Here is a 24,598-nt window from a genome sequence, read left to right on the forward strand (position 1 = left end):
CCATGATACCTGACTATTTTTATTATTTATTTATTTATTTATTTATTTATTTATTTATTTATTTATTTTTATTTTGAGACAGAGGTCTCACTGTGTTGACCTCAGTAGAGTGCAGTGGCATCACAGCTCACAGCAACCTCAAAGTCTTGGGCTTAAGGGATTCTCTTGCCTCACCCTCCCAAGTAGCTGGGACTACAGGCACCCACCACAAAGCCCACCTATTTTTTGTTGTTGTTGTAGTTGTCATTGTTATTTAGCAGGCTCATGCTGGGTTCGAACCCACCAGCCCTGGTGTATGTGGCCAGTGTCCTAACCACTGAGCTATGGGCACTGAGTCAATGCCTGACTGTTTTTAGAGACAGGGTCTCACTCGTGCTCAGGCTGGTCTCAAACATGTATGCTCAGGTCATTCCACCCGCCTTAGTCTCCCAGAGTGCTGGGATTACAGGCATGAGCCAGCATGCCTAGCCTGGTTTCATCTCTTGGTTTTCTATTCAGTTCCATATGTGTGGGTCTCAATTTTTCTGCAAATTGCCCTGCTATTTTGATCACTGTCTACTAGTAATTTAACCTAAAGCCTGGTAGAGTGATGCCTCTGGCTTTGTTTTTTATTAATCAGACTTGCCTTTGCTATATGTTTTTTTTTCTGGTTACATACAATATGAAGAACTATTTTTTTCAGTTCTTCAAAGTATGATGTTGATGTTTTAATGGGGATTGCATTGAATCTGTGGATTACTTTGGGTAGCATAGACATTTTAACAATGTTGATTCTTCCCAGCCAAGAGCATGGTATGTTCTTCCATTTGTTAATGGCTTCTGCTGTTTCCTTTCTTAGAGTTTCATAATTTTCTTTGTAGAGATTCTTCATTTCTTTTGTTAGGTATTTTCCTAGGTATTTTATTTTCTTTGAAACCACTGCGAAGTGAATTATGTCCTTGATTTGCTTCTTGACTTGGTTTAGAAGGATTTCTTGACTTGGTTTAGCAGGATACTGATTTGTGGACTTTGATTTTATACCCTGAGACTTTACTATATTTCTTTCTTCTTTTTTTAAATTTTTGGTGTGTGTAGGGGGGAGAGTCTCACTTTGTCACCTTGGATAGAGTACTGTGGTGTCAAAGCTCATAGCAATCTCAAACTCTTGGGCTCTAGAGATCCTCTTGCCTCTCAACCTTTCGAGTAGTTGGGACAAGTGCCCACCACAACACCTGGCTATTTTTACAGACAAGGTCTCACTCTTGTTCAGGCTGGTCTTGAACTCGTGAGCTCAAGCAATTCACCCACCCTTGGCCTCCCAGAGTTATGGGATTACACGCATATGAGCCACCAGCCCCCTACTGTATTTTTTGATCACTTCCAGGAGTCTTGTACTTGAGTCTCTGGGGTTTTCTAAGTATGAGATCATATCATCAGCAAAGAGTGATAGTTTGACTTCCTCTGCCCCCATTTGGATGTCCTTTATATCCTTCTCTTGCCTAATTGCATTGGCTAGAACTTCCTTATGTTAAATAGTAGTGGTGATAGAGGACATCCTTTAATGGTTCCAGTTCTGAATGGAAAAGTTTTGAGTTTTACTCCATTCAGGATTTGTTGTAGATGGCTTCAATCAGTTTAAGAAATGTGCCACCTGTGCCTATATTTTTAAGTGTTCTAATTAGAAAAGGAGGCTGAATTTTATTGAATGCTTTTTCTGCATGGTTTTTGCTTCTATTGATACATTGAATTGCAATTGTGGAATTTGCATATGTTAAACCAGCCTGGCATCCCTGGGATGAAGCCTACTTAATCGTGATATATAATTTTTTTAATGTTGTAGCTGTAATCTATTCCCTAGGATTTTATTGAGGTACTTTTGTATTGATGTTTATTAGTGACATTGGCCTGTAGTTCTTTTTAGTTGGGTCTTTGCCTGGTTTTGGTATCAGAGTGATGTTTCTTTCATAGACTGTGTTGGGGAAGGTTCCTTCCTTCTCAGTGTGGTGGAATGGGTTCTACAGTACAGGCACAAACTCTTCTTTGAAGGTTGATAGAATTCTGGTGTGAAGCCATCTGGTCCAGGGTTTTTTTTGTTTTTGTTGGAAGTTTTATTTTTTTCTTCAATTTTAGTGCTTGATACTGGTCTGTCCAAGAGATCTGTTTCTTCCTGGTTAAGTCTAGGGAGATGGTGTGATCCCAGGTTATTGGTCCATTTCTTCCACATTGTCAAATTTCTGGGCATAGAGGTTTTTTTTTCTTTTCTTTTCTTTATTATGTAAGGGTACAAACAACTAGATTACAATGTTTACTTTTGTTAGGTAGAGTACCTCTTATGGTTGGGTGTGCCATAAATCCTTACATTGTGCCCATTATCTCCCCTCCTTTTTTTTCCCTCCCCCCAACTTGAATTGAATTGAGTTTTTCTCTTATGTGGTTATGTATTAATTAGATCATCTAGAGGTTTCACACTAGTATTGAGTACATTGGACGCTTGCTTTTCCATTCTTGTGATAGGCATAGAGTTTCTTGTAGTAGTCAAAGATAACCTCTTGAATCTTTGTGGTATCAGTTATTATTTCCTCTTTTTCATTTCTGATTGAGGTTATTAGAGATTTTACCTTTCTGTTTCTATTATTCTGACCAAAAGTTTATTGATTTTATTTATCTTTCAAAGAACCACCTTTTTTCCCATTAATTTTCTGAATGATTCTTTTGTTTCAGTTCCATTAATTTAATTTCATTTTGATTATTTCTTTTCATTTGCTAAGTTTAGAATTGGATTGCTCTTCCTTTTCCATTTGCTTGAGATGATTCATTAGGTTGTTGATGTGCTCTCTTTCTGTTTTTTGAATGTAAGCATCTAATGAAATAAATTTCCCTCTTAGGACTGTTTTTGCAATATCCCACAGGTTTTGGTAGTTTGTGGCTTCATTGTTGTTATATTTGAGGAATTTGATAACTTCCTCCTTTAACTCTTCTTTGACCCAACTGTAATTCAGCATACAATTATTTCTTCCATGCCTTTATGTGGGGATGAAAACTTTTGTTGGAGTTGAGTTCTACCTTTATTACTTAGTGTTCTGAAAAGATATAAGGTATAATTTCAGTTCTTTCAATTTTGTTGAGGTTTGATCAGTGTCCTAGGATACTATCTATTTTGAAGTATGATACATGGCCTGATGAGAAGAATGTATATTCCTTAGCTTTGGGATGATATGTTCTGTATGTGTCTATTAAGCCTAATTGTTGTAGGGTCATATTTGAGTCCTTTGTATATTTGTTCAGTTTCTGTTTAGAGAATATGTTCAGTTCTGTCAAAGGGGTGTTTAAAGTCCCAAGATATTGTGGTGTTGTGGGATATCATATTATTCAGACCCTTGAAGGTTCATTTTATAAATATAGGAGCATTTAAATTGGGTGCACATTTAGAATTGGAACGTCCTTTTGTTTTGTTCCTTTCACCAGTAGGCAGTGACCATCTTTGTCTTTTTTTTTTTTTTTTTTTGAGACAGAGTATCAATCTGTCGCCCTGGGTAGAGTGCTGTGGCATCACAGCTCACAGTAACCTCAAACTCTTGGACTTAAGCGATTCTCTTGCTTCAGCCTCCCAAGTACCCGGGGCTACAGGTGCCTGCCACAACGCCTGGCTATTTTTGGTTGTAGTTGTTATTGTGGTTTGGCAGCTGTGGGCTAGATTTGAACCCACCAGCTCCAGTGTATGAGGCTGGTGCCCTAGCGCTGAGCTACAGGTGCTGAGCCCATCTTTCTTAACTTTAGTTGCTTTAAATTTAGTTGTATCTGAAAATAAGATTGTGACCCCTTCTTTCTTCTGATTTCCATTTGCTTGAAATACTGTTTCCAGTGCTTCATCCTTATCCTTGTTTTTTCCTTTGAGGTTAGATGGGTGTCCTGGAGACAGCAAATAAATGGCTTGTGATTTTTTTTTTTTTTTTTATATCCAGTCAGCCAGCCTGTGCTTCTTCAGTGGGGAATTCAAGCCATTTACCTTTATTGAGAGAATAGGTAAGTGTGATGGAGTTCTATTCATTCACTTTGTGAAAGTCCATTGCTTGGTTTTATCCTTTGTGCCACTTAGGATAAAAGGACGATAGGTTTTGTCTTTTAGTTTCTGGATGTTTACTCTGCTGGTGGTCCATTTTGATGGACAGTATGGAGAACAGGTTGGAATATTTCGTGTAGAGCTAGTCTTGTTGGATATTTCCTCCATGTTTGCATATCAGTAAAAGTTTGATTTCTCCATCGAATTTTAAGCTTAGTTTAGCAGGATATAGAATTCTGGGCTTAATATTATTTTGTTTAAGAAGGTTAAAGATTTGAAAAGTTTCAGCTGAGAATTCTGTGGTCACCCTGATGGATCTTCCCCTTAGGTCAATTGGTGCTTACTTCTGTCTCCTTGCTGAATTTTTTCTTGCGTCTTGACTTTGGACTGGTTCATGACAGTGTGTCTTGGACATGCTCTGTTTGTGTTGAGATGACCTGGGGTTCGATATCCCTCTAAAAGGATTGAGTTGGAATCTTAGGTGATGCTTGAGACATTTTCATTTATATCCTCCAATAGGACTTGTATTCCTTTAGGTCATTCTTCCCCTTCAGGGATACCTATAACTCATATGTTTGAATGCTCCATAAAGATGCGTAATTCTGTACATGATCACTCTCCTTTTCCTCTTTTTTTCTGCCTCTTTAAATGCCTGGGTTAGGTCAAGAGCCTTGTTCTCTAGCTCTGGGATTCTTTCTTCTTGATGTCTGTTATTTATACTTCCTACTGCATCTTAAAGTTCATTGATTGATGCTTTTATTTCCTTAAGCTCCAATATATCCTTTCTAATATTTTCATCTCTTTCATTCATTATTTGGGTTAGTTTTGGGATATTTTGGTGATTTTCTACTTTCCCTTCAATTCTCTTCATTGTTTTTGCCATTCATATTTTAAATTCCCTTTTCATCAATTCCATAATTTCTTCATAGGTGGAATCCTCTGTGGTAGCTACCTCATGACTCCTTGAGGAGTTGATCTGTTCTGGTTTTTCATATTGCCATAATTTTTCTTTTGGTTCCTCCTCGGTTGTGTTTTCTTCTTGTTCACTTCCTTCCCCTACTTTTTCCTCTCACTTTTTCCTTCCATTTAAATTACCTTGTCTCTGTGCTTAGGTGTGGAAGTGGCCTTTTGCTATAAGGCCAAAAGGAAGAGAAGAGTAAAGAGCAAGAAGGGAGAGAGGAAAGAGTAAGAGAAAAAAGAAAAGGGGGATGAAAGGAAAAAAATTAAAGAAAAGAAGAGAACAAGGATAGAGACAGACAAGAGTAATTATAGTATTTCGCAGGGTGCCTTGACCCATACCCGTAATTCCAAGAGTCTGGAGGGCTGGGTTGTGTGGATCCCAAGAGGTTAGGAGCTCCATACCAGACTAAGCAAAGGCAAGACCCCACCTCTGCCAAATATAGAAAATAATCAGCAGTATGTTGCAGTGGGACCCTACCAATACTGTCCTTCCAAAGGCCAAAGCTAGAAACACACCCTAGACAAGGAGCTCATAGCCTCCTTGAGCTAGGCCAATGTCATGATACTCTAGCCCAAGCCTCAGAGTGAAGCTCTGTTCCATAAATAGAATATTGCATGAAATAGAATAAAACAGATCAGAAGAAAGAATAATAAAAATGGATAAAGAAAATTAAATAAAATTATTGAGAAATTTATGTGGGAAAAATGGGAAAACACTATGCAGTCTCTACAAAAAGGGAGAGAAAAGGAGAGAAGTATATTAGAAAGAAAGAATAAAATTGTCAGAAAAATCATAGCAAAAATGAAGCCCTTGCAATTGAAGAAAATAAAAATCAAGAAGTAAAAATATAAGAAAACAATGCTAAGGGAAAAATTGTGGGGGGGAAGGCATATTCCAATATATAGCCTGGATACCAGTTGATGCTCCAAGAAGATAGGACAGAATAGAAAAAGGTATATAATGCAATATATTGCCTGTGTACCAGGTGATGCTCTGGGGTTAGGAGATGCAAAATATGCACACTGATTCTGCTGTTTAAAATAGGGGCCCGAAGCCACTATCTAGTTGCTGAGGAGACCCAGTCTTGTTTTCCTGATTTACTTGTAATCAGTTGGGTTTGGTAGATTCACTTCTGCAGGTTTAGGAGCTTGAAGCTCTTGTCAGACTACTGAGGTGACATGCCACTTCCTGAGGGAGTAGGAGCTGCTCAACTTACCCCAAGGGTGGCTGCCCAAGCTCAGATCTTGTCTCTTAAAAAATAGCCAGGCATTGTGGCAGGCACCTGTAGTCCCGGCCCCTTAGGATACTGAGGCAAGAGAATCACTTAAGCCCAAGATTTTGAGGTTGCTATGAACTGTGATGCCAAGGCATGGTACCGAGGGCAACAAAGTGAGACTCTACGTCAAAAATAAATAAACGAATGAATAAATAAATAAAAATAAAGTAATTCTAATAAGGAAGCATTTTCTGTCTTTTCCTGTGTGCTTTTTATGTGTCTTACATCTTTTTTGTTCCTCAGTTTCTCCATTACTATTTTTATGTTTTATTTTCCTAGTGTCCTGTTCCCCTTTTTATTTCCTTTTCTGTATATATTTCACTTTTTTTCTTAGTGGTTCCCTGGGGTAACAGTTAACATCTTAAATTTATAGCAATCTAGCTTGAATTATACCACTTGCAGTAGTATCTAGTAACTATGCTTTTAGATAGTTTTGTATCTCCCTCTTTAGTTACCATTGTATAGGTTGTGTGCCCATTAACATAAATGTATTGTATTCTATGCATTTTTCTTTTAACAATGTAGGGGGAAATGTATAGCTATAAATAACAAATATGATTTTACTGTAATTCTTTTTTTTTTGTGGTTTTTGGCCGGGGCTGGGTTTGAACCTGCCACCTCCGGCATATGGGACCAGCACCCTACTCCTTGAGCCACAGGCGCCGCCCTTACTATAATTCTTTATATCTTTGTATGGTTTTGTTACTGTGTTGTATCCTTTTATCAGACTGAAGTACTTTAGCATTCTTAAAGGGAAATTCTAACAGTAGCAACCAATTCCCTTAATTTTTGTATCTAGCTTACTTATTTTTGTTTTCCTTATTTTTGAAGTGCCAGTTTCCTGGATATAGAATTCTTGCTTAACAGCTTTTTTTTTTCTTTCAGGCCTATAAATATTTCTTCCCACTATCTTCTGGCATTTATGGTTTTCAATGAAATACCAGCTTTAACCTCATTGAGAGCACTAGTGTGTGCTTCAGTTAGCAATGAAGAGTTGCTTGCTCTTCTCTTCATGATTGACTTTTAACAATTTGATTATAATGTGTCTCACTGTGGATCTTTCTTTTAAGTTCATCCTGCTTGGAGTTTATTGCACTTTTTGGATATGTAGACTTATGTCTTTCATCAAATTTGGGAAGTTTTTGACCATTTCTTAAAATACTACTTTTTTCTCTCCTTGTTTTGGGGCTCCCGCTTGTTTTGTGTGTGATTGGTATACTTGATGGTGTCCCACAGATCTCTTAAGCTATGTTCATATTTCTCTTTTTCCTGCTTTCTCAGATTGGAAAATTTCAATTGAATTATTTTCATGTTTGCTAATTCTTTTGCTTATTGATATCTGTTGTACTGCTATAGAGATTTTTTTGTTTTAGTTATTACACTTTGCAGCTTCACAATTTTTATTTGATGATTTTCCTGTAATCTCTCTTTATTGATATTCTGTATTTGGTGAAACATCATTATCGTGTTTTTCTGCAGTTCTTAGTCCGTGGTTTCCTTTGGCTCTCTGAACATCTTTTTTTTGTGTATCACTTTGTTGCCCCAGGCTAGAGTGCCGTGGTGTCTTTCAGCCTAGCTCACAGCAACCTCAAACTCTTGGGCTCAAGTGATCCTCCTGCCTTCCCCTCCCAAGCACCTGGGACTACAGGTGCCCACCACAACCCCCTGGGTAATTATTTCATTTTTAGTGCAGACAAGTCTCACTCTTGCTCCAGTTGTTCTGCAGCTCCTGAGCTGAAGAGGTTCTCCTGCTGGCCTCCTACAGTGCTAAGATTACAGGTGTGAGCCACTATACTGGGCCTCTTTGAGCATACTTAAGACAGTTGATTTAAATTAAAAATCTTACTCTAGCCAGTTCAATGTCTGGGCTTTCTCAGGAATATTTTATGTTAATTTCTTTTTTCTTATGAGTAAGTCAGATCTTATTTCTTTTTCGTCCCTAATACATTTTGTTGAATATCGAACACTGAGTATTATAGTGTCGCTACTGTGGAAATCAGGTAGTCCTCTTTCTTCATGGTTTGTTGTTACTGCTTGTTTTGGGTTCTTATTGTTTGTTTAGTATCTTTTCTAAACCATTTTTATAAAGTTTGTATTCTTTATGTGTGCCTACTGGAGGGTGTTCAATTAGCCTAGTTGTTACCTTAAATTCCATGAACTCCAAGAAAGAAAAACATACTTTCCCAAGTTTTACAGATGACTCTTTTGGGGCTACTCCTTCTGACTTAGCCTGTGTTTCCTGCTTGCGCAGTCTAAAGATCACCCAAAAATGAGAGCTTAGGGTTTTTTCAGGTCTTGTCTGAGCGTGTATACAGCTCTCTGGGTAAGCATCTGTCCTTCCCCAGCCTCTCCCTTCCTAGGTATTCTACCTGTCTGTTGCTTGCTCTAACTGTTATTCCTTACCTCTAGTGGCCATGGCTAATACATGACTTTTTAACACTTTTAACAAGTGTTACCTAAGAAATTTTTTAAGACCTCAGGGGACTCAGGCAGGCAAAACAAAGAAAAAACCCTTTTCTGATCTCATGGAGCCAGCAAGCAGATCAAAAGAAAGGAAATAACCACAGTCCTCTGAGAATAAGGTTCATGTTGCCCCCTCGTTTGTCTTTTTCTTGTGACCATTTGGCTGTTTATTCACATTCTAAGATTGTGGCACCAAAAAGCTACCTAAATACTTTATGTGCATTGGTGTGTACATTTATTATGTACAGTCTCCATTCATAAGTGGGGACCATTCAAGGAAGAATACTCAATTTGTCGGCATATATTGGGTTTTCTGTTTTGTTTTGATTTTGTTTTTGAGACAGTCTTACTCTATTGCCCTGGGTAGAGTGCTGTGGCATCAACATAGCTTACAGCAACCTCAAACTCTTAGGCTGGAACAGTCCTCTTGCCTCACTTGCCCTCAGCCTCCTGAGTAGCTGGGACTATAGGCATGCACCACTATACCCAGCTAGTTTTTCTATTTTTAGTAGAGATGGGGTCTTACTCTTGCTCAGGTTGGTCTCAAATTTTTGACCTCAGGCAATCCACCTGTCTTGGCCTCCCAGTATATATCGGTTGTTTAATCCTTTGGGATTTCAAGAAAGATCATAACCCTGGCTGTCTGTGTTTTATTAGTGTTCTGAACTCTGGAATCGGAGCTAGGATTCTCAGTCTTCACCGTATAGACTTTCATTTGATCTCTTTGTTTTCAATGCAACACTCTTAACAGCTGTCTCAGGTCCCAGAGCAAAGTTCATCCTTTCTAGAAATGCAAAGGACTTGGCCAGAAATGGTGGCTCACTCCTGTCATCCAGCACTTTGGGAGGCTGAGGTGGGAGAAGCCCTTGAGCCCAGGAGTTTGAGGTTACAATGAACTATGATCACCACTGCAGTCCAGCTTGAGTAACACAGTAAGACCTTGTCTCTTTTTTTAAAAAAGAGAGAGAGAGAAAAGAGAAGAAATGCCAAGGACTCTCACCAAGCATATAATTTTCAACCTTACTCTAATATCGTATGCCTTTCAAAGTCTTTATTTACCAACTGAGCTAATTCTAATTTTATAGGTATCAGTACTTGCAATCCTGGGCCTAAAGCCCAAATGAGCTATAAATTACTATTTCAGTTTTTTTCTCCTCCACCAAATCAGTTACTAGCCATCCATCTACTTTTTATATTTTGAAATGTTAACATCTCTTTAGTGCTGCTAACCCTCCCCTGTTTATACCTTTTATGTTACTTATTCTCATTTTAGGTTTTAGAAAAGAGAGAGATTAATACATTATTCAATCTTTCCTATCTAAGAAGGGCTTTCTAAAAATCAACACAGTGTGTAACATAAAGATTAATTTGACCACTGAAATTTATGCATAATAAAAAATTAAAAAGCATATTGCAGACTGGGATATATATGACAAATGTGATACAGTGTAATGCCCCTTATAAATGGAGAATTCAAATACAATTATGTAAGAAAAACATTATCCCCGGGTGGCGCCTGTCGCTCAGTGAGTAGGGCTCCGGCCCCATATACCGAGGGTGATGGGTTCAAGCCCAGCCCCGGCCAAACTGCAACAAAAAAAAATAGCCGGGCATTGTGGCGGGCGCCTGTAGTCTCAGCTGCTTGGGAGGCTGAGGCGAGAGAATCGCGTAAGCCCAAGAGTTAGAGGTTGCTGTGAGCTGTGTGACGCCACAGCACTCTACCCTCGGGCGGTACAGTGAGACTCTGTCTCTACAAAAAAAAAAAAAAAAAGAAGAACATTATCCCCCAAGAGATAAAAATGGGCCAAATACATGAAGAGATAGTTCAGAAGCACACACAAATCTCTGATTTTCAGAATTATTAATAGTCAAAAATGTGTGCTAAAGGGAAACTGTCATTTGGGTTTATGTGTGAATAATGTGTATGTATACACAGATGAAAAAATATGGAAAGGGAGGCATTTTCCTGTGTTTCCTTGTTGAAACTGGAGCAGTGATAGAGGAAAACAGATCAGCATTATTCTTAACCATCTTTTGACTTAGGAATTCTTTCCTAGAAAACAGAATTTCTCCTAAGGAAATATTTCAAACTATGGACCAAAATATGTAAAAAGATGCCCATATTATTTTGAGTGCTACTGGCTAGTTAGACTAGCTGACATTTAATTGAGCCTTTACTTTGTGTTTCAGGAACTATGCTTAAAAGCATTTAACATATGTTATCCCGTGTATTCCTCAGAACAGCAATATGAGATAAATACTATATTTAAAGTATTTATCTTATATATATTTATATCTTAAATATAAATACTATATTTAAATAAGAAAACACTGAGGCTAGTGACTGCAAAAGCTAGGTCTGGAACCCAGGTCTAATTAAAAAAAAAGAAAGAATTCTCTTAATCATCCTGTTCACAGAATTTTCTGTGAATGTATGTTACTTCTCTAAAGTTGGGGAAAAAGTAAACATTGTATTCAGTATTTAAATATCCAGCTATAATAAAGTAGCTAATTTGGCAGATCATCATACTTTTATGTGTGATTTAAAAATATTAATCATATAAATAAGGTAAAACCTTAAATATAGTATTTTAAAAATTATTTTTCTAAGGCTAGGGATGGTGGCTCATGCCTATAATCCTACCACTCTGGAGGGCTGAGGCGGGAAGATCCCTTGAGCTCAAGAGTTCAAAACCAGCCTGAGTAAAATCGACATCACCACCCCCCAAAAATAGAAAAGTTAGCCAGACATTGTGGTATGTGCCTATAGTTCTAGCTACTTGGGAGGCTCTGGCAAGAGGATAGCTTGAACCCAGAAGGTTGAGGTTGCTGTCCGATTGGCTGATGCCATGGCAGTCTAGCTTCGGCCGCAGAGTGAAAGACTCAGTCTCAAAGAAAAAAGAATTCTTTTTCTAAACTTAACAATAGATGGGAAATATACAAAAATATTTTTTTTAAGTCTTAGAAAATACACTGGATAGAAATGTGCAAAAATGCTAGCAGTGATGTTATTCTGGGGATATAATAATAAGGATGAACATTTTTGTTATTTGTTGCCTTTTTTCTCTATCTTCAAAATTTTTTACCTTGAGCATATGTTTTATAATCTGAAAAAATTTAATGTTTTAATGTGGAGGACATATCTTTACTTTTTCTTATATTTTTAGACATTTGAAGACAGTGATTTATTCCATTTGATTGGTGTTATTTGTGGATTGGCAATTTATAATTTTACTATTGTGGACCTCCATTTTCCTCTGGCTTTATATAAGAAACTGCTAAAAAAGAAGCCATCCTTGGATGATTTGAAAGAACTGATACCTGATGTTGGAAGGTTAGTGCACCTGTGGCTCAGTCGGTAAGGTGCCGGACCCATGTACCGAGGGTGGCGGGTTCAAACCCGGCCCCGGCCAAACTGCAACCAAAAAATAGCCGGGCGTTGTGGCAGGCGCCTGTAGTCCCAGCTACTCGGGAGGCTGAGGCAAGAGAATCGCTTGAGCCCAGGAGTTGGAGGTTGCTGTGAGCTGTGTGACGCCACGGCACTCTACCGAGGGCCATAAGGTGAGACTCTGTCTCTACAAAAAAAAAAAAAAAAAAAATGTATCAAGGATAGGTTTTAGAAGATAAGAAATGAGGAATGTACAGCAAGTTTTCCTTCTAGGAATAATCATTTTTTGTTGTTCCTATTAAATTTCTGAAGCAAACAATTGCTCTTCTTTTTTTTTTTTTTAATGGGGCAGCCAGGCTGAGGCCCCAGCTCCCTTCTAATAAATGCTCTTCAAATAAAGGAAAATCTATTATGTTACTCAAACCAAAATTTTCTACTGAAAAGGCTACATTATTTTAGTCTTCATAGCTAAATTTTTATAGAGGATAGTAAATTTAGGAAGGTCCTATTTCCTGAGAGTGGCTATATGATTTATTTGGACTTTTACTTTTGATCACTTTCGTTTCAAATTTGAATGTGTAAAGTTTCTTTTTGTTTATTACATAAAATAGAATAAAAATTGTATATAAATAAGGACAGATGTTGACAATAGGTAGATAATGGCATTTGTATCTGTGTTCAGAAAAAGAGATAAAAACATTAGAGTTTTTTTTTTTTTTAGACTTTTTTTATTTATAAGTTTGCCATTGTACATCCACTGTTCGGAAACAAATATAAAAATTTGTACAAACTAGTGAAAGACTTTTATCAAGAGGGAATGAGTAATAAGTAATTCATAAGCAAAATAGTCAAAATCGCCAATAATGTTTTACCTCAAAGAAACATATATATTGTTTTGCAGAAGCATGCAACAGTTACTGGATTATCCTGAAGATGATATAGAAGAAACATTTTGTCTTAATTTTACGGTAAGATGGAAACACATAGGTTAGTCTAATTATTCATTATCCCTCTTATTTTATTAAAGAGCTGTACCTTACAGGTTTTCTGTTATGGATGAAATTCTTAACCATTTAGCTAACATTTATTGAGCATTTGCTATGTGCTAGCTAGTCACAATTCGTGCATTTACTTCATTTAAATCCTCAACAATCATATGAGGTTGGTATTATCCCTATTTTGCAGATGAAGAAAACTAAAAACAATCATTACCTTCAGAGTCAGTATTCATATCCAGCTCTGTAACTTCAAAGCCCATGTGTTTTATCATTATGGTAAAGCTATTTACAAGAAGTCTTCTTTATCCAAGTGTTGGTTTTTGAGTCTGCAATTACAGGAATTCTTAGCAAAGCAAAAGGTTATTATAACATTTTACTACTAATATCACTACTGAACTTGCCACTTAAAAGATTAATTCCCACTCATAAGTCCCTTTTTGCTTCACACTAATGTTTGTCCTTGCCTGTCTTGTGTTAGTCACTGTTGAATGTCATACTGTAATACAATTATTTTGAAAGTGAAATTGCAAATCTTGTAGAAGATACACAATTTTGTTAAGTCGGTGGCAGGGATGTTGAATAACTGATTCATTCATATGCAACACCATTGACAAATGAAGATCTGGTTGACAAAGAAGAAAAAGTCATCAGTGATCATTGTGATAAGGCACTTCAGGAGGGAACAATCTGAATATTATAAATTTATCTCTTAGGAAAATTGTAAAACCTACAGTATTTTCTTTAAAAATTTTTTTATTTGTATATTTGTTTATTCACCCCCACCCAAAAGTCCTTTTCAAGGTTTTGCTGTCAATGCTGATAAAAGATACCAACCATATTTGCAAAAAAATTATGTGTCCCCTCAAAAAAGTTTATCCATTCTTTGGTCATTTTAAAAAGCAGCACATAGTGCAGTTGTAAGAAAATTTGGTACATTTTAAGATGAAATAAATTTATTTTCATGATTTTTTTCAATTAAAAAAATCTCCCTTGGATTTCTTTTTTGCTATTTTCTATGAAATTTTGGTTTCTCTTTTAAATTTGTACTTATACCCATGTTAGTTTCCCTGAATTTTTGTTGATTATCTCAATTGACTAAAATATTAAGTTCTAAGCACTTTAATTTCTAATTTATCAGTCACCAAGTTCTGAACTCCTACTGCATTTAAGAAATCTGGTAATTCAAACATTCCTTCCCCCTGCCATTTCTTAAGAGATTTTCAGTGGCTCTTTATTGCTTGTAGAGTAATAGCTTGCTTGCTTTGTCTGTTTGTTTCTTTATTTATTTTAAGGCAGGGTCTAATTCGGTTACCCTAGGTAGAGCGCAACGGCATCATCATCAGTTCATAGCAACCTCAGTCTCTTGGGCTCAAGAGATCCTCTTACCTCAGCTCCCAAGTAGCTGGGACTACAGGCACCTGCCCTGCTAGTTTTTCTATTTTTAGTAGAAATAGGGTCTCACTCTTGATCAGGCTGGTTTCCAACTCTTGAGCTCAAGCACTCCACCTGCCTTGGCTTCCCAGAGTGCTAGGATTACAGGTTCATGAGCCTCTGTGCCTGGCCGAATAATAGCTTTAGAATGGGCATCAAAGACATATATAATCTGCCTTTCTTTCTAACTTCCGTTGTATCCCTTCATTCAAACCAAATTTTATCCTAATATTTTTTCTTATATCTTAACCTATTTAAAAGCCACTTGCCATGCATATTCAGAACTTATATTGTCTCAAAGTATCTGTTTGTCCAGTTGAAGTGCTTACTTTGAAATCACTTTATACCTCTCTCATTCTTTCAGAATCCTACCCATCCTTCTAGGTGCTTTTCAAATGGCATTTCTTCTTCCTCAAGGTCTTTTATACTTCCTCTAGGTTAGAATTAGCTTTCTTTCCTCTCTGGTCTGATAACATTTATTTTTATTATAATGAATTGTTTATATATAACACGTCCTTTACTAAATAGTAAACTTCAAACCAAGGATGTATTTGTTTCTTATCCCACTCCTTTGATAGTGTTTTATAGATACAGATTTTAATAAAAGAGGATAATATTGTAAAAAGAAGGAATAAGAAAAGATACAGAGATGATGAGAATGGTAATATTTGTAGGAAAAATGCCAGACCAGAAAGAGAAATAAAATATTACAGAATAACTATCTTTGTAAACCAAATTAATGCATTAACTGGAAAAAACACCTGTGGGCTCCATGCCCGTAGCACAGTGGTTACAGCGCCAGCCACATACACTGAGTCTGGTGGATTTGAACCCCTCCCGGGCCAGCTAAACAACAATGACAACTGCAACAAAAAATAGCCAGAGGCGCCTATAGTCCCAGCTACTTGGGAGGCTGAGGCAAGAGAATAGCTTAAGCCTAAGAGTTTGAGGTTGCTGTGAGCTATGACACTAGGGCACTCTACCAACATAGTAAGACACTGTCTTAAAAAAAAAAAAGAAAAGAAAAAACACCTGTGATCAAGCATATAGCTAGGCAGACAGAGGAATATGGGAGTAGCAGTTGTCATGTGGGAAGAATGCATAGTTGTTCTAAGCGGAATTAATTCTGATCCTTAGAATCTATCACTTATCAAAGGAAAACATTCTAATGTTTTACTTCTGTAGAGATTATTCTAAAGTTTTACATGGAATAAATGCCCAGTTTCCTGTTCTTAATTAACCAAACACTTGGTAATTTATAATTAGTCATTCATGCAGGATTTCACACTACTAGACAGATAAAAATTCCCAGTTGTGGCTTTAAGCAAAATTCACAAGTAAGCTTATATGGTAGCAGAATTTTATCTTAAATTTATTAGTTTTTCTATTAAATGAGAGAATAGGTAGAATACAGTAGATTATTAAAATACTTTAATAAGTTTTGAGTCTGACATTGACCTTTCTTAAAAATTTAAATTAATAGATCACAGTTGAAAACTTTGGTGCAACAGAAGTGAAAGAGCTGGTTCTAAATGGTGCAGACACAGCTGTTAACAAACAAAATCGGTAAGTGAATTATAGCAGCTTCAGTGGAAGTAATAAGAATCAATAGGCATTTTCTGCTTATTTAGAAAAACTGTCACAACCCTAAGTTTTTATTCAGATGAACTTAAGTTTGGAATTATTAGTGAGAAAGTGATCTACATTTCGCTCCTGAAATCCCTTTAAGACATGAAACAAAGGAACAAGAAGAAGAAAGAGGAGACAACAGCAAAGACATTTTTGGAATCCACAAAAGAATGGTAACTTAAGCAAACTAGAGGAAGCTGCAATATAAGGTGGGCTGCAGGAGCCAAGAAGCCAGCCAGTTCATACTGCAGAACAACCAAAAGTTCAGGTGCTGAGGAGAGAATATACCTTTAGGGAAATGTATACGGTTTAGAGAAATGCTAGGAACAGAAAAGTTCCCTATTACAAGAAGTGGTTAGAATCCAGTTTCTTTTAGCACACCTACTGGCAACTACTCTTTCTCTAACCAGGGCAGAATATTGGAAATTTACCTTTTGGAGAGATTGAACTAAACAGACTTGTGAATTTTAGGACCTCTAGTCACAGCCATGACAAGGAACTGAACTGAAAACAGATTAAGCGATGAAAGTTTACAGCTCCCTCACCCTTGATACCACATATTGAAGGATCCTTTTCTGGGATAAATGTGAATGAATAGTCAAAGGACAATAGACGTTTACATAAGGACCAAAACAATTGAAAAGAATGGCAGGGAAATAGGAATCATGCAGGATGAAGTCAGTGTCCTCAAAATGATGAGTTACATCCAGATGGATATTATTAAACATTTCTGTACATTTGTTGAAAGAAAAGGGATGAATAAAATTTATGAAAGAAAATGGTAGTGAGACTTGGCACCTGTTGCTCAGTGGTTAGGGCGCTGGCCACATACACCACGGCTGGCGGGTTTGAACCCGGCCTGGGCCTGCCAAACAGCAATGACAACTACAACAACAGCAAAAGTAGCCAGGCATTGTGGCAGGCGCCTGTAGTCCCAGCTACTCAGGAGGCTGAGGCAAGTGAATCCCTTAAGCCCAAAAGTTTGAGGTTGCTATGAGCTATGATGCCATGGCATTCTACTGATGGCAACATAGTCAGATTTATCTCAAAAAAGAAAAAAAAAATGGTAGAGAAAAACTTCTCAGTACTAAATGACATCTTTCAGGATTGAAAGCATAGGAAGTGGAGGGAAAAGACACCAAGACAACATACATGAAATTTTAAAACCTGCAAAGAAAAAAAGACCCTAAAGCCATCTAGGAAAAAAAAGTTATTCATTTACAAACAATAACATCGGACTTGAAAGAATAACACTGGATTGCTTCTTGGCCTTTTGGCTAAAAAGTGAAGAACAACACTGGAAGCTAGAACATTCTGGGACAAATAAAGTATCAAATATGTAGATATATAAAAACATTTTTTTTTTAGCAAAAACATTTATTGTTTGTAACATGTATGAAAACCATTACATTTTGTCTCAGAAATTCTCAGGAAGTTACTGGAGGATGTGTTCTACCTCCAGTAACAAGGAATTAAACCAAGAGAGAGGAAGAAGACACAGGATCAAAACAACAAACAACCCCTTCCCCCCAATCAGGATCCAATCAGTATAGGATAGAAGCAAAGAGGATTATTTCTGAAGGAATAACTGTGTTAGAAGATTTAGAAAGCTAAGAATCTAGGACATTTAGGTTATTAGATCAAGAGGTTATTGGGCTCCAAAAGAAAAATGCAGCTGATGCTACTTAATATATTTGAATGAATCTAGAGAAAATTGATATTTTTAAGAGAAGTTTCAAATGGAGTTAAAATAACAAGGAAAACAGAAGTTCTTAAGAAAGGTAACCATAGAAAAAAGCTTAACTGTGAATAATATTTATAGTTATAGAAATGTTAATGAATATTGAACCAAAAATTGTTTCCTAAACCTATGTGAGTGGGGCAATTAAAAAAGGGGTGTGTGTGAGTGGGGCAATTAAAAAGGGTAAATTCGGGCGGCGCCTATGGCTCAGTTGGTAAGGCGCCAGCCCAATATACCGAGGGTGGCGGGTTCAAACCCGGCCCCGGCCAAACTGCAACCAAAAAAATAGCCAGGCGTTGTGGCGGGTGCCTGTAGTCCCAGCTACTCGGGAGGCTGAGGCAAGAGAATTGCTTAAGCCCAGGAGTTGGAGGTTGCTGTGAGCTGTGTGAGGCCACGGCACTCTACCGAGGGCCATAAAGTGAGACTCTGTCTCTACAAAAAATAAATAAATAAATAAAAAGGTAAATTCTCCCCTTCCATAATAGATATTCAGTTCATTAGATAATATTTAAAATTGAAAGTCAAGAATAGCAATAGAACTATGCTGTTGGAAGCTTGAAGGTAAGTATCAGAAGGAATAGCGAAAAGAGTTAAATAGTTGCCTTTGAATAGCAGGAATTTCTGGTGAAGTGCAGGACAGAGAGCTACTTTGTTCTCTTCTATTTAGTTTTGGTACTTTAGACAAAATGAGGTTAGTGGCTTTTGCTGGGGATTTTATCCAAATGACTATAATCCTGATTCTGGTACTTAGAAGCTGTGTAACTTAAGGTAAATTAGCTGATGTTTCTATGCCTCAGTTTCCTTTTCTGTAAAATGGAATGATAAGTTGTACCTACTTCATGGGAGTCATTGTGAGGATTAGGTAAGGCAATAATTTTAAGATACTTGGAATAGGACCTAGCACATATACGTGCTCAGTAAATGTTGGCTATTAGGATTATTACTATTTCATGTTTTAAACTACGCATATGCTTACTTTGATAAAAATAAAACTTTTTAAAATGACGTGAAACAATTTTAGGTCCCTCTAAATTTTCTTTTTTTTTTAAAGCTTGTCTTTGAAAAATCTTTGGCTATGATTTAGATTTTTTTCTGCCGAGAAATAAAGAATTTTGATGGAACATGTGTTGGCACATAAAATGATCTAGCCTTTTGTGTTTAAAGGACTTAACTAGTGTAGATGAATTTAACTTTCTAATTGGATGACTTATAAAATTGTTCATTACAGAATTGTCTTTTTTCTCATCAAAACTCAGTAGCATATGCTGTTAGTTTTTTCCTTAGACCCACCACCAACTATGTATTTTACAGTAGACTGCTTCTTCAGTTTGGAATTATTTTATAACTTGCTTAGAAGGTTATTTGTAGATAATTAAATTTAGCATTATTCCCATTTGTATCATCATCCAAATTATTTGGAAGCCAAGATATAAAATATTGAAATCCTTTAGTACCTATTCTCACTATTTGTTTGACCAGGTAGCTTCATAAAAATGTTTGTGGCTAGCAAAACAAAACAAATTGAATGGAATTGTGGTTCTAATTACTGGGTTAAGGGGGTTTCCTGTTTTTCTTTACAGTTTCCTTTTGTGTCATAAGAGGCAGAAAAGAGTCATAAGTGTTTGTGTGTATATGTACACATGCATTCGGAAAGCAATTGCACTTGTAATTTTTAATGATCATCCTAAAAGAATATGTATACAAAATACCACTTTCCTAGGTATTTATTTTTTTAAATAAGTTTTGTTTAGATTTCTTGGAATGAAAAGGGAAAAAACTATCGTCCAATAGTCTGAATCTCAAAGCTCTCATTTATCATCAGGTATTTGTAACAGTTCATTCTTTTTAGTGTACATGTGGGGTAATATATAGAAATTCTCATTAATCTGCAAATATTTAAAAATTGGATAGTCATTTATATTATTCTGCCTATTAGGAAATGACATTTTTTATTAGCAATAGCCTAAGAATAACTGAGTGCCTCATGGATATACCTGATACTACATATTTATATAGAAACAATAATAGGACTATCTGTAATTACTGTATGACCTCTTTGAACCCTTCTCATACTTCCTTAGTTTTATAGATAAATAGCAAAAATTACAGGAGTACTCAAAGTTATAATAGCACTATTTTATGTATTCTCCATAAATGATTTTCATAATATGTACTTCTGTGCTTTTTAATTTCTAGGCAAGAATTTGTTGATGCTTATGTGGATTATATATTCAATAAATCAGTGGCTTCTTTATTTGATGCTTTTTACATGGGCTTTCATAAGGTCTGTGGAGGAAAAGTCCTTCTGCTCTTTCAGCCTAATGAACTACAAGCAATGGTTATTGGAAATACAAATTATGACTGGAAGGAACTGGAAAAGGTAGGGGTAAAACAAATCTATGGCATTGCTTAAATGGAAAGGCAATTATTGGTGGCTTATTGGTGAAAGTCTTGCCCTTTTATGTATTATTTTTCTTTGCATATAATTACTGTCATTTTAAAGGAAAACCCTCAATGCTTCTTATCTTACAATGAATAGATTTGGACTGTGTGTGAATTAGAGATAGCACTTCTGTATTTGGTGGTATTGATAGAAAAATGTCTGTAACACAGGCTGGATAGAAGGCACAACCAAAACTGAATGAAATTTCATTATGAAAAGCATTTGCAGTGCTTAAGAATCTTTTTTCTTTTTTTTTTTTTCTGATTAGTTTCAGTGTTAAATTTTTTAGCTGAGAACAACTAATGCTCATGGTCTTCATTACTGATACCTTAAGCAATACAGGGAACTTTAGGGAAAAGATTGGGAAATTTTTAAACAACTTATCCTTCTTTTCTAAGTGATTCAAATATATAGAGGATGCCAAAAAATGTATACACATTTTAAGAGATGTTATGTAACTATTACTTTCGAAGTTGAATTAAAGATACCATTACTGGTCGCATGTATCTATATATGGTACACACATCCATTTTACCTGCAGGTTTTACACTTTTTAGGAATGACTGATTTTACTTCCAATTAAAATTTCTTAAAATGTGTATACATATATTTTGGCACTCTCAGTATTTCTCCAGGTAAACATTTACTGAAAAGTGCTAATTTAGATCAGCTTTGAGAAGGTTATATACCAGATTGACCTGTCCATTTTCTATCTTTGTAACCTAGTATCCTCTGATATAATTTTTACATTAATAGTTAGATTTGATGCCCTTATTAGAATGACTGACCTAAAAATACAATAAATAGTAAGTGCCAGCAAGGATGCAAAGCATTAAGAACTTTAGTACATTGCTGGTAAGAATACAAAATGGTATAGTTCCTTTAGGAATGGTTTCCTATATGAGCTAGCAGTCTTCCTGAGTATTAAATTATGTTTACACAAAAATCTGTGTAAACAAAGGGGAGAATGGAGAGTTACTGTTTAATGGCTACAGGGATGAAAGGAGTACTGAAGATAGATGGTGGAGATGGTTATATAACATGTGAGCGTACTTAATGTCATGAAAGTTAACACTTAAAAATGGTTAAGATATAAAACTTACAACTTGTGTATTTTACCACATTAAAAAAAAACTGCAAACAAGGCCAGGCACAGTGGCTCATACCTACAAGCCTAGCACTCTGGCAAGCCGAGGTGGGTGGATCACCTGAGCCCCCAGGAGTTTGAGACCAGCCTGAGCAAGAGTGAGACCCTATCACTACTAAAAATAGAAAAACTGGTAGTGCATTTTGGTGGGCATCTGTAGTCCCAGCTAGGAGGCTGAGGCAAGACGATTGCATGAGCCCAAGGGCCTGAGGTTGCTGTGAGCTATGATGTGATGGCACTCTATCCGGGGAGACAGAATAAGACTCTGTCTCAAAAAAGAAAAGAAGAAAGCAAAACTGCAAACAAGTCAAAAACTTGGATCAATCAGGGAATGGGAGCAAGATGGCAGCCGAGTAACAGCTTCTGTGTAACTGGGCACAGTGAGATTGGGGAGAGAAGACTCCAGGCATCTCTGGCTGGGAGGTTTTGCCCAGAAACTTCCCTTTGACACAGGAAGTCAACAAGACACTTCTGGACCCCACAAGGAGGACAAAAGCGGTGGAAAACTGGCAAGTGGGAGGTGTGTTTGTTCCATCAGAGGCTGCCCGCAGCTGTAACTATAGCAACAGTGAGACTGCAAGCAGGAAAAGCCTTACCTGTGGGCTGTTTTGGTTTTTTTTTACTTGGGTACTCAGTTGAACTGCCTTGGGAGATCTTGGGCAGGTGTGCAAACGACTTTGGGTGTTGTCTGGGGCCCAGGTCTGAACTGTGGAGCAGGAAAGGAGCTTAATATCGTTCAGCTGTGGGCTGCCCGCACAGCCACTGGGGGGAGCTGCCCCTGCAGGTTGCAGCGCGGGGATCGGCCAGGAAACCTTGGGTGAGTAATCATGTGACTGAGCTGCCCAAGGGCGGGGACTGAGATGCTGGGGAAGAGTGGAGATCTAAGTCTTTGGCAGATTAACAGCCTTGGCCCTCAGGGGCATAGAGGGAGTCTGGTTTTGCCACACTGGATAAGCAGGCGGCCACACCAGGAGAGATCCCAGGCATAAGTGCTTTCCTTGGAAAGCTTCTGCTTAGCCAAGGTTCACAGTTTGGAGTGTCTTTTAAGTTGGATGAGGAGACATTTGGGCTCCCAAGCCTGCGGGGTCTGAGAAAGCAGCAGAGGCCTTGAGTCTCCATCTCGTACAGCTGTATCACCATTGTGATTAACATCTCATACTGTGGAAGATCACCCGTTGCCTGGACAATACTCAGCAAGATATACTCATCAAGATATATATACTGTCATCAAGATATATATACTGTTTGGTTTTTTGGTTTTGGGGATTTCGGGGTTTTTTTTTTTCTTAATTTCGACATTTTCCTGGACATTTTTCTTTTTCCTTTTTGTTCTTTTTTCTCTCTTTTTTTCCACTATTCTAGTTTAAACATAATCTTCCATTTTTGCCAGTGTTTCTGCCCTATTATTAGCTTTTTCCTCCAATTTTATCCCATAAGAGTTTTTGTTTGTTTGTTTTAGTCTGATTTATACTATTTTTGTCTTTCCTCTCTACTTGGAGGTGGAAGTCAGGTACTGTGTCTAATCAGGGTGGCGAAGAGCTGCTGACCACAATGGAACCACCCAACCCAGCACCCCCAAAGGTTGGGAGTTTTTAAGGTTGGGTCAAAGTACCCTACTATACACCTATATAACTTCTCTGTCTCCTTCTTTTGGTGCCTTTCTTCTTTTTGTCAATATTTCCTTTTATTTACCCCTTCTTCTTCCTCTTTTTTATTTCTTTTTAAAATATTTTTTCCCTTCTTGCTCTTCAATCTTCTCATCCTTCTGGTCCTGTACCAAAAGGACTCATTAAAACTTTAGGCCAGAGGCACAGTAACTTAAAGAGCAAGAGGAAGTGAAAGGAAAATTAAGACAAGAAAACACTCATGAGGAAAAATCAGAAAAATCCTGGCAACATGAAATATCAGTCCAGAGCAGCCCCTTCAAGGGACCATGAGGTAGCTACAGCAGAGGATTCCACCTATAAAGAACTGTTGGAAATGACAGAAGGGAATTTTAAAATACAGATGATAAAAACAATGAAGGAAATTGCTGAGAAAGTGGAGAATAACCAAAAGGAAATCCAAAAACAGAATCAAATAAGAGATTGATGATATGAAGAATATAGAAAGGATTAGCAGAGCTGAAGGAACTGAAGCAGTCAATTAGGGAACTTAAAGATGCAATAGAAAGTATCAACAACAGATTAGATCATGTAGAAGAAAGAATCTCAGAGGATAAAGCTTTCAGATAACTCAAGATAGTTAAAGAGGCAGAAAAGAAGAGAGAGAAGGCAGGACGTTCACTGACAGAATTATGGGACTCTATGAAGCGTTCAAACATACGAGTTATAGGAATCCCAGAAGAGGAAGAAGAGTACCCCCAGAGGAATGGAAGCCATTCTAGAGAATAATATAAATGAAAATTTCCCAAATATCACCAAAGATTCTGACATACTCCTTTCAGAGGGATATCGGTCCCCTGGTCGCCTCAACTCAAATAGAGCTTTTCCAAGACACATTGTGATGAATATATCTAAAGTCAAGACAAAAGAAAAGATTCTTCAAGCTGCCAGGAATAAGCACCAGTTAACCTACAGGGGCAAGAATCTATCAGGGTGACCGCGGACTTCTCTAATGAAACTTCTCAAGCCAGAAGACAATGGTCATCTATCTTTAATCTACTGAAACAGAACAATTTCCAGCCCAGAATTCTATATCCTGCTAAGCTAAGCTTTAAAATCAACGGAGAAATCAAATCTTTTACTGATACGCAAACATTCAGGAAATTTGCTACAAGACCAACGTTACAGAAAATATTTCAACCTGTTCTACACACTGACCATCACAATGGACCTTCAGCAAAGCAAATACCCAGAAATTAGAGGACAGGACGTAGCTTCCACAATGATGCAAAAGATAAAACTAAGCAATGGCCTTTCACAAAATAAGATGAATAGAACGCTACCATACTTATCAGTTATCTCAATAAATGTCAATGGCTTGAATTCCCCACTGAAGAGGCATAGATTGGCTGATTGGATTAAAAAACACAAGCCACCCATCTGCTGTCTGCAGGAAACACATCTCACATCAAAAGACA

At 37.1% G+C, this 24,598-nt stretch overlaps 1 protein-coding gene across 6 annotated transcripts in view; it reads left to right on the forward strand.

The window, feature by feature from the left end:
- HERC4 (HECT and RLD domain containing E3 ubiquitin protein ligase 4) overlaps positions 1-24,598 on the forward strand; it is a 158,798-nt gene that overhangs the window by 123,554 nt on the left and 10,646 nt on the right. For all 6 annotated transcript variants that reach the window (XM_053582950.1, XM_053582951.1, XM_053582949.1 and 3 more), the window contains 4 exons: positions 11,907-12,073; positions 13,029-13,095; positions 16,040-16,122; positions 20,123-20,306. In XM_053582950.1, coding sequence (XP_053438925.1) covers positions 11,907-12,073; positions 13,029-13,095; positions 16,040-16,122; positions 20,123-20,306 — 501 coding nt within the window. The remainder of the gene's footprint in view (positions 1-11,906; positions 12,074-13,028; positions 13,096-16,039; positions 16,123-20,122; positions 20,307-24,598) is intronic.

This window comes from Nycticebus coucang, chromosome 3, assembly GCF_027406575.1.
Source record: "Nycticebus coucang isolate mNycCou1 chromosome 3, mNycCou1.pri, whole genome shotgun sequence".
Lineage (NCBI taxonomy): Eukaryota > Metazoa > Chordata > Mammalia > Primates > Lorisidae > Nycticebus > Nycticebus coucang.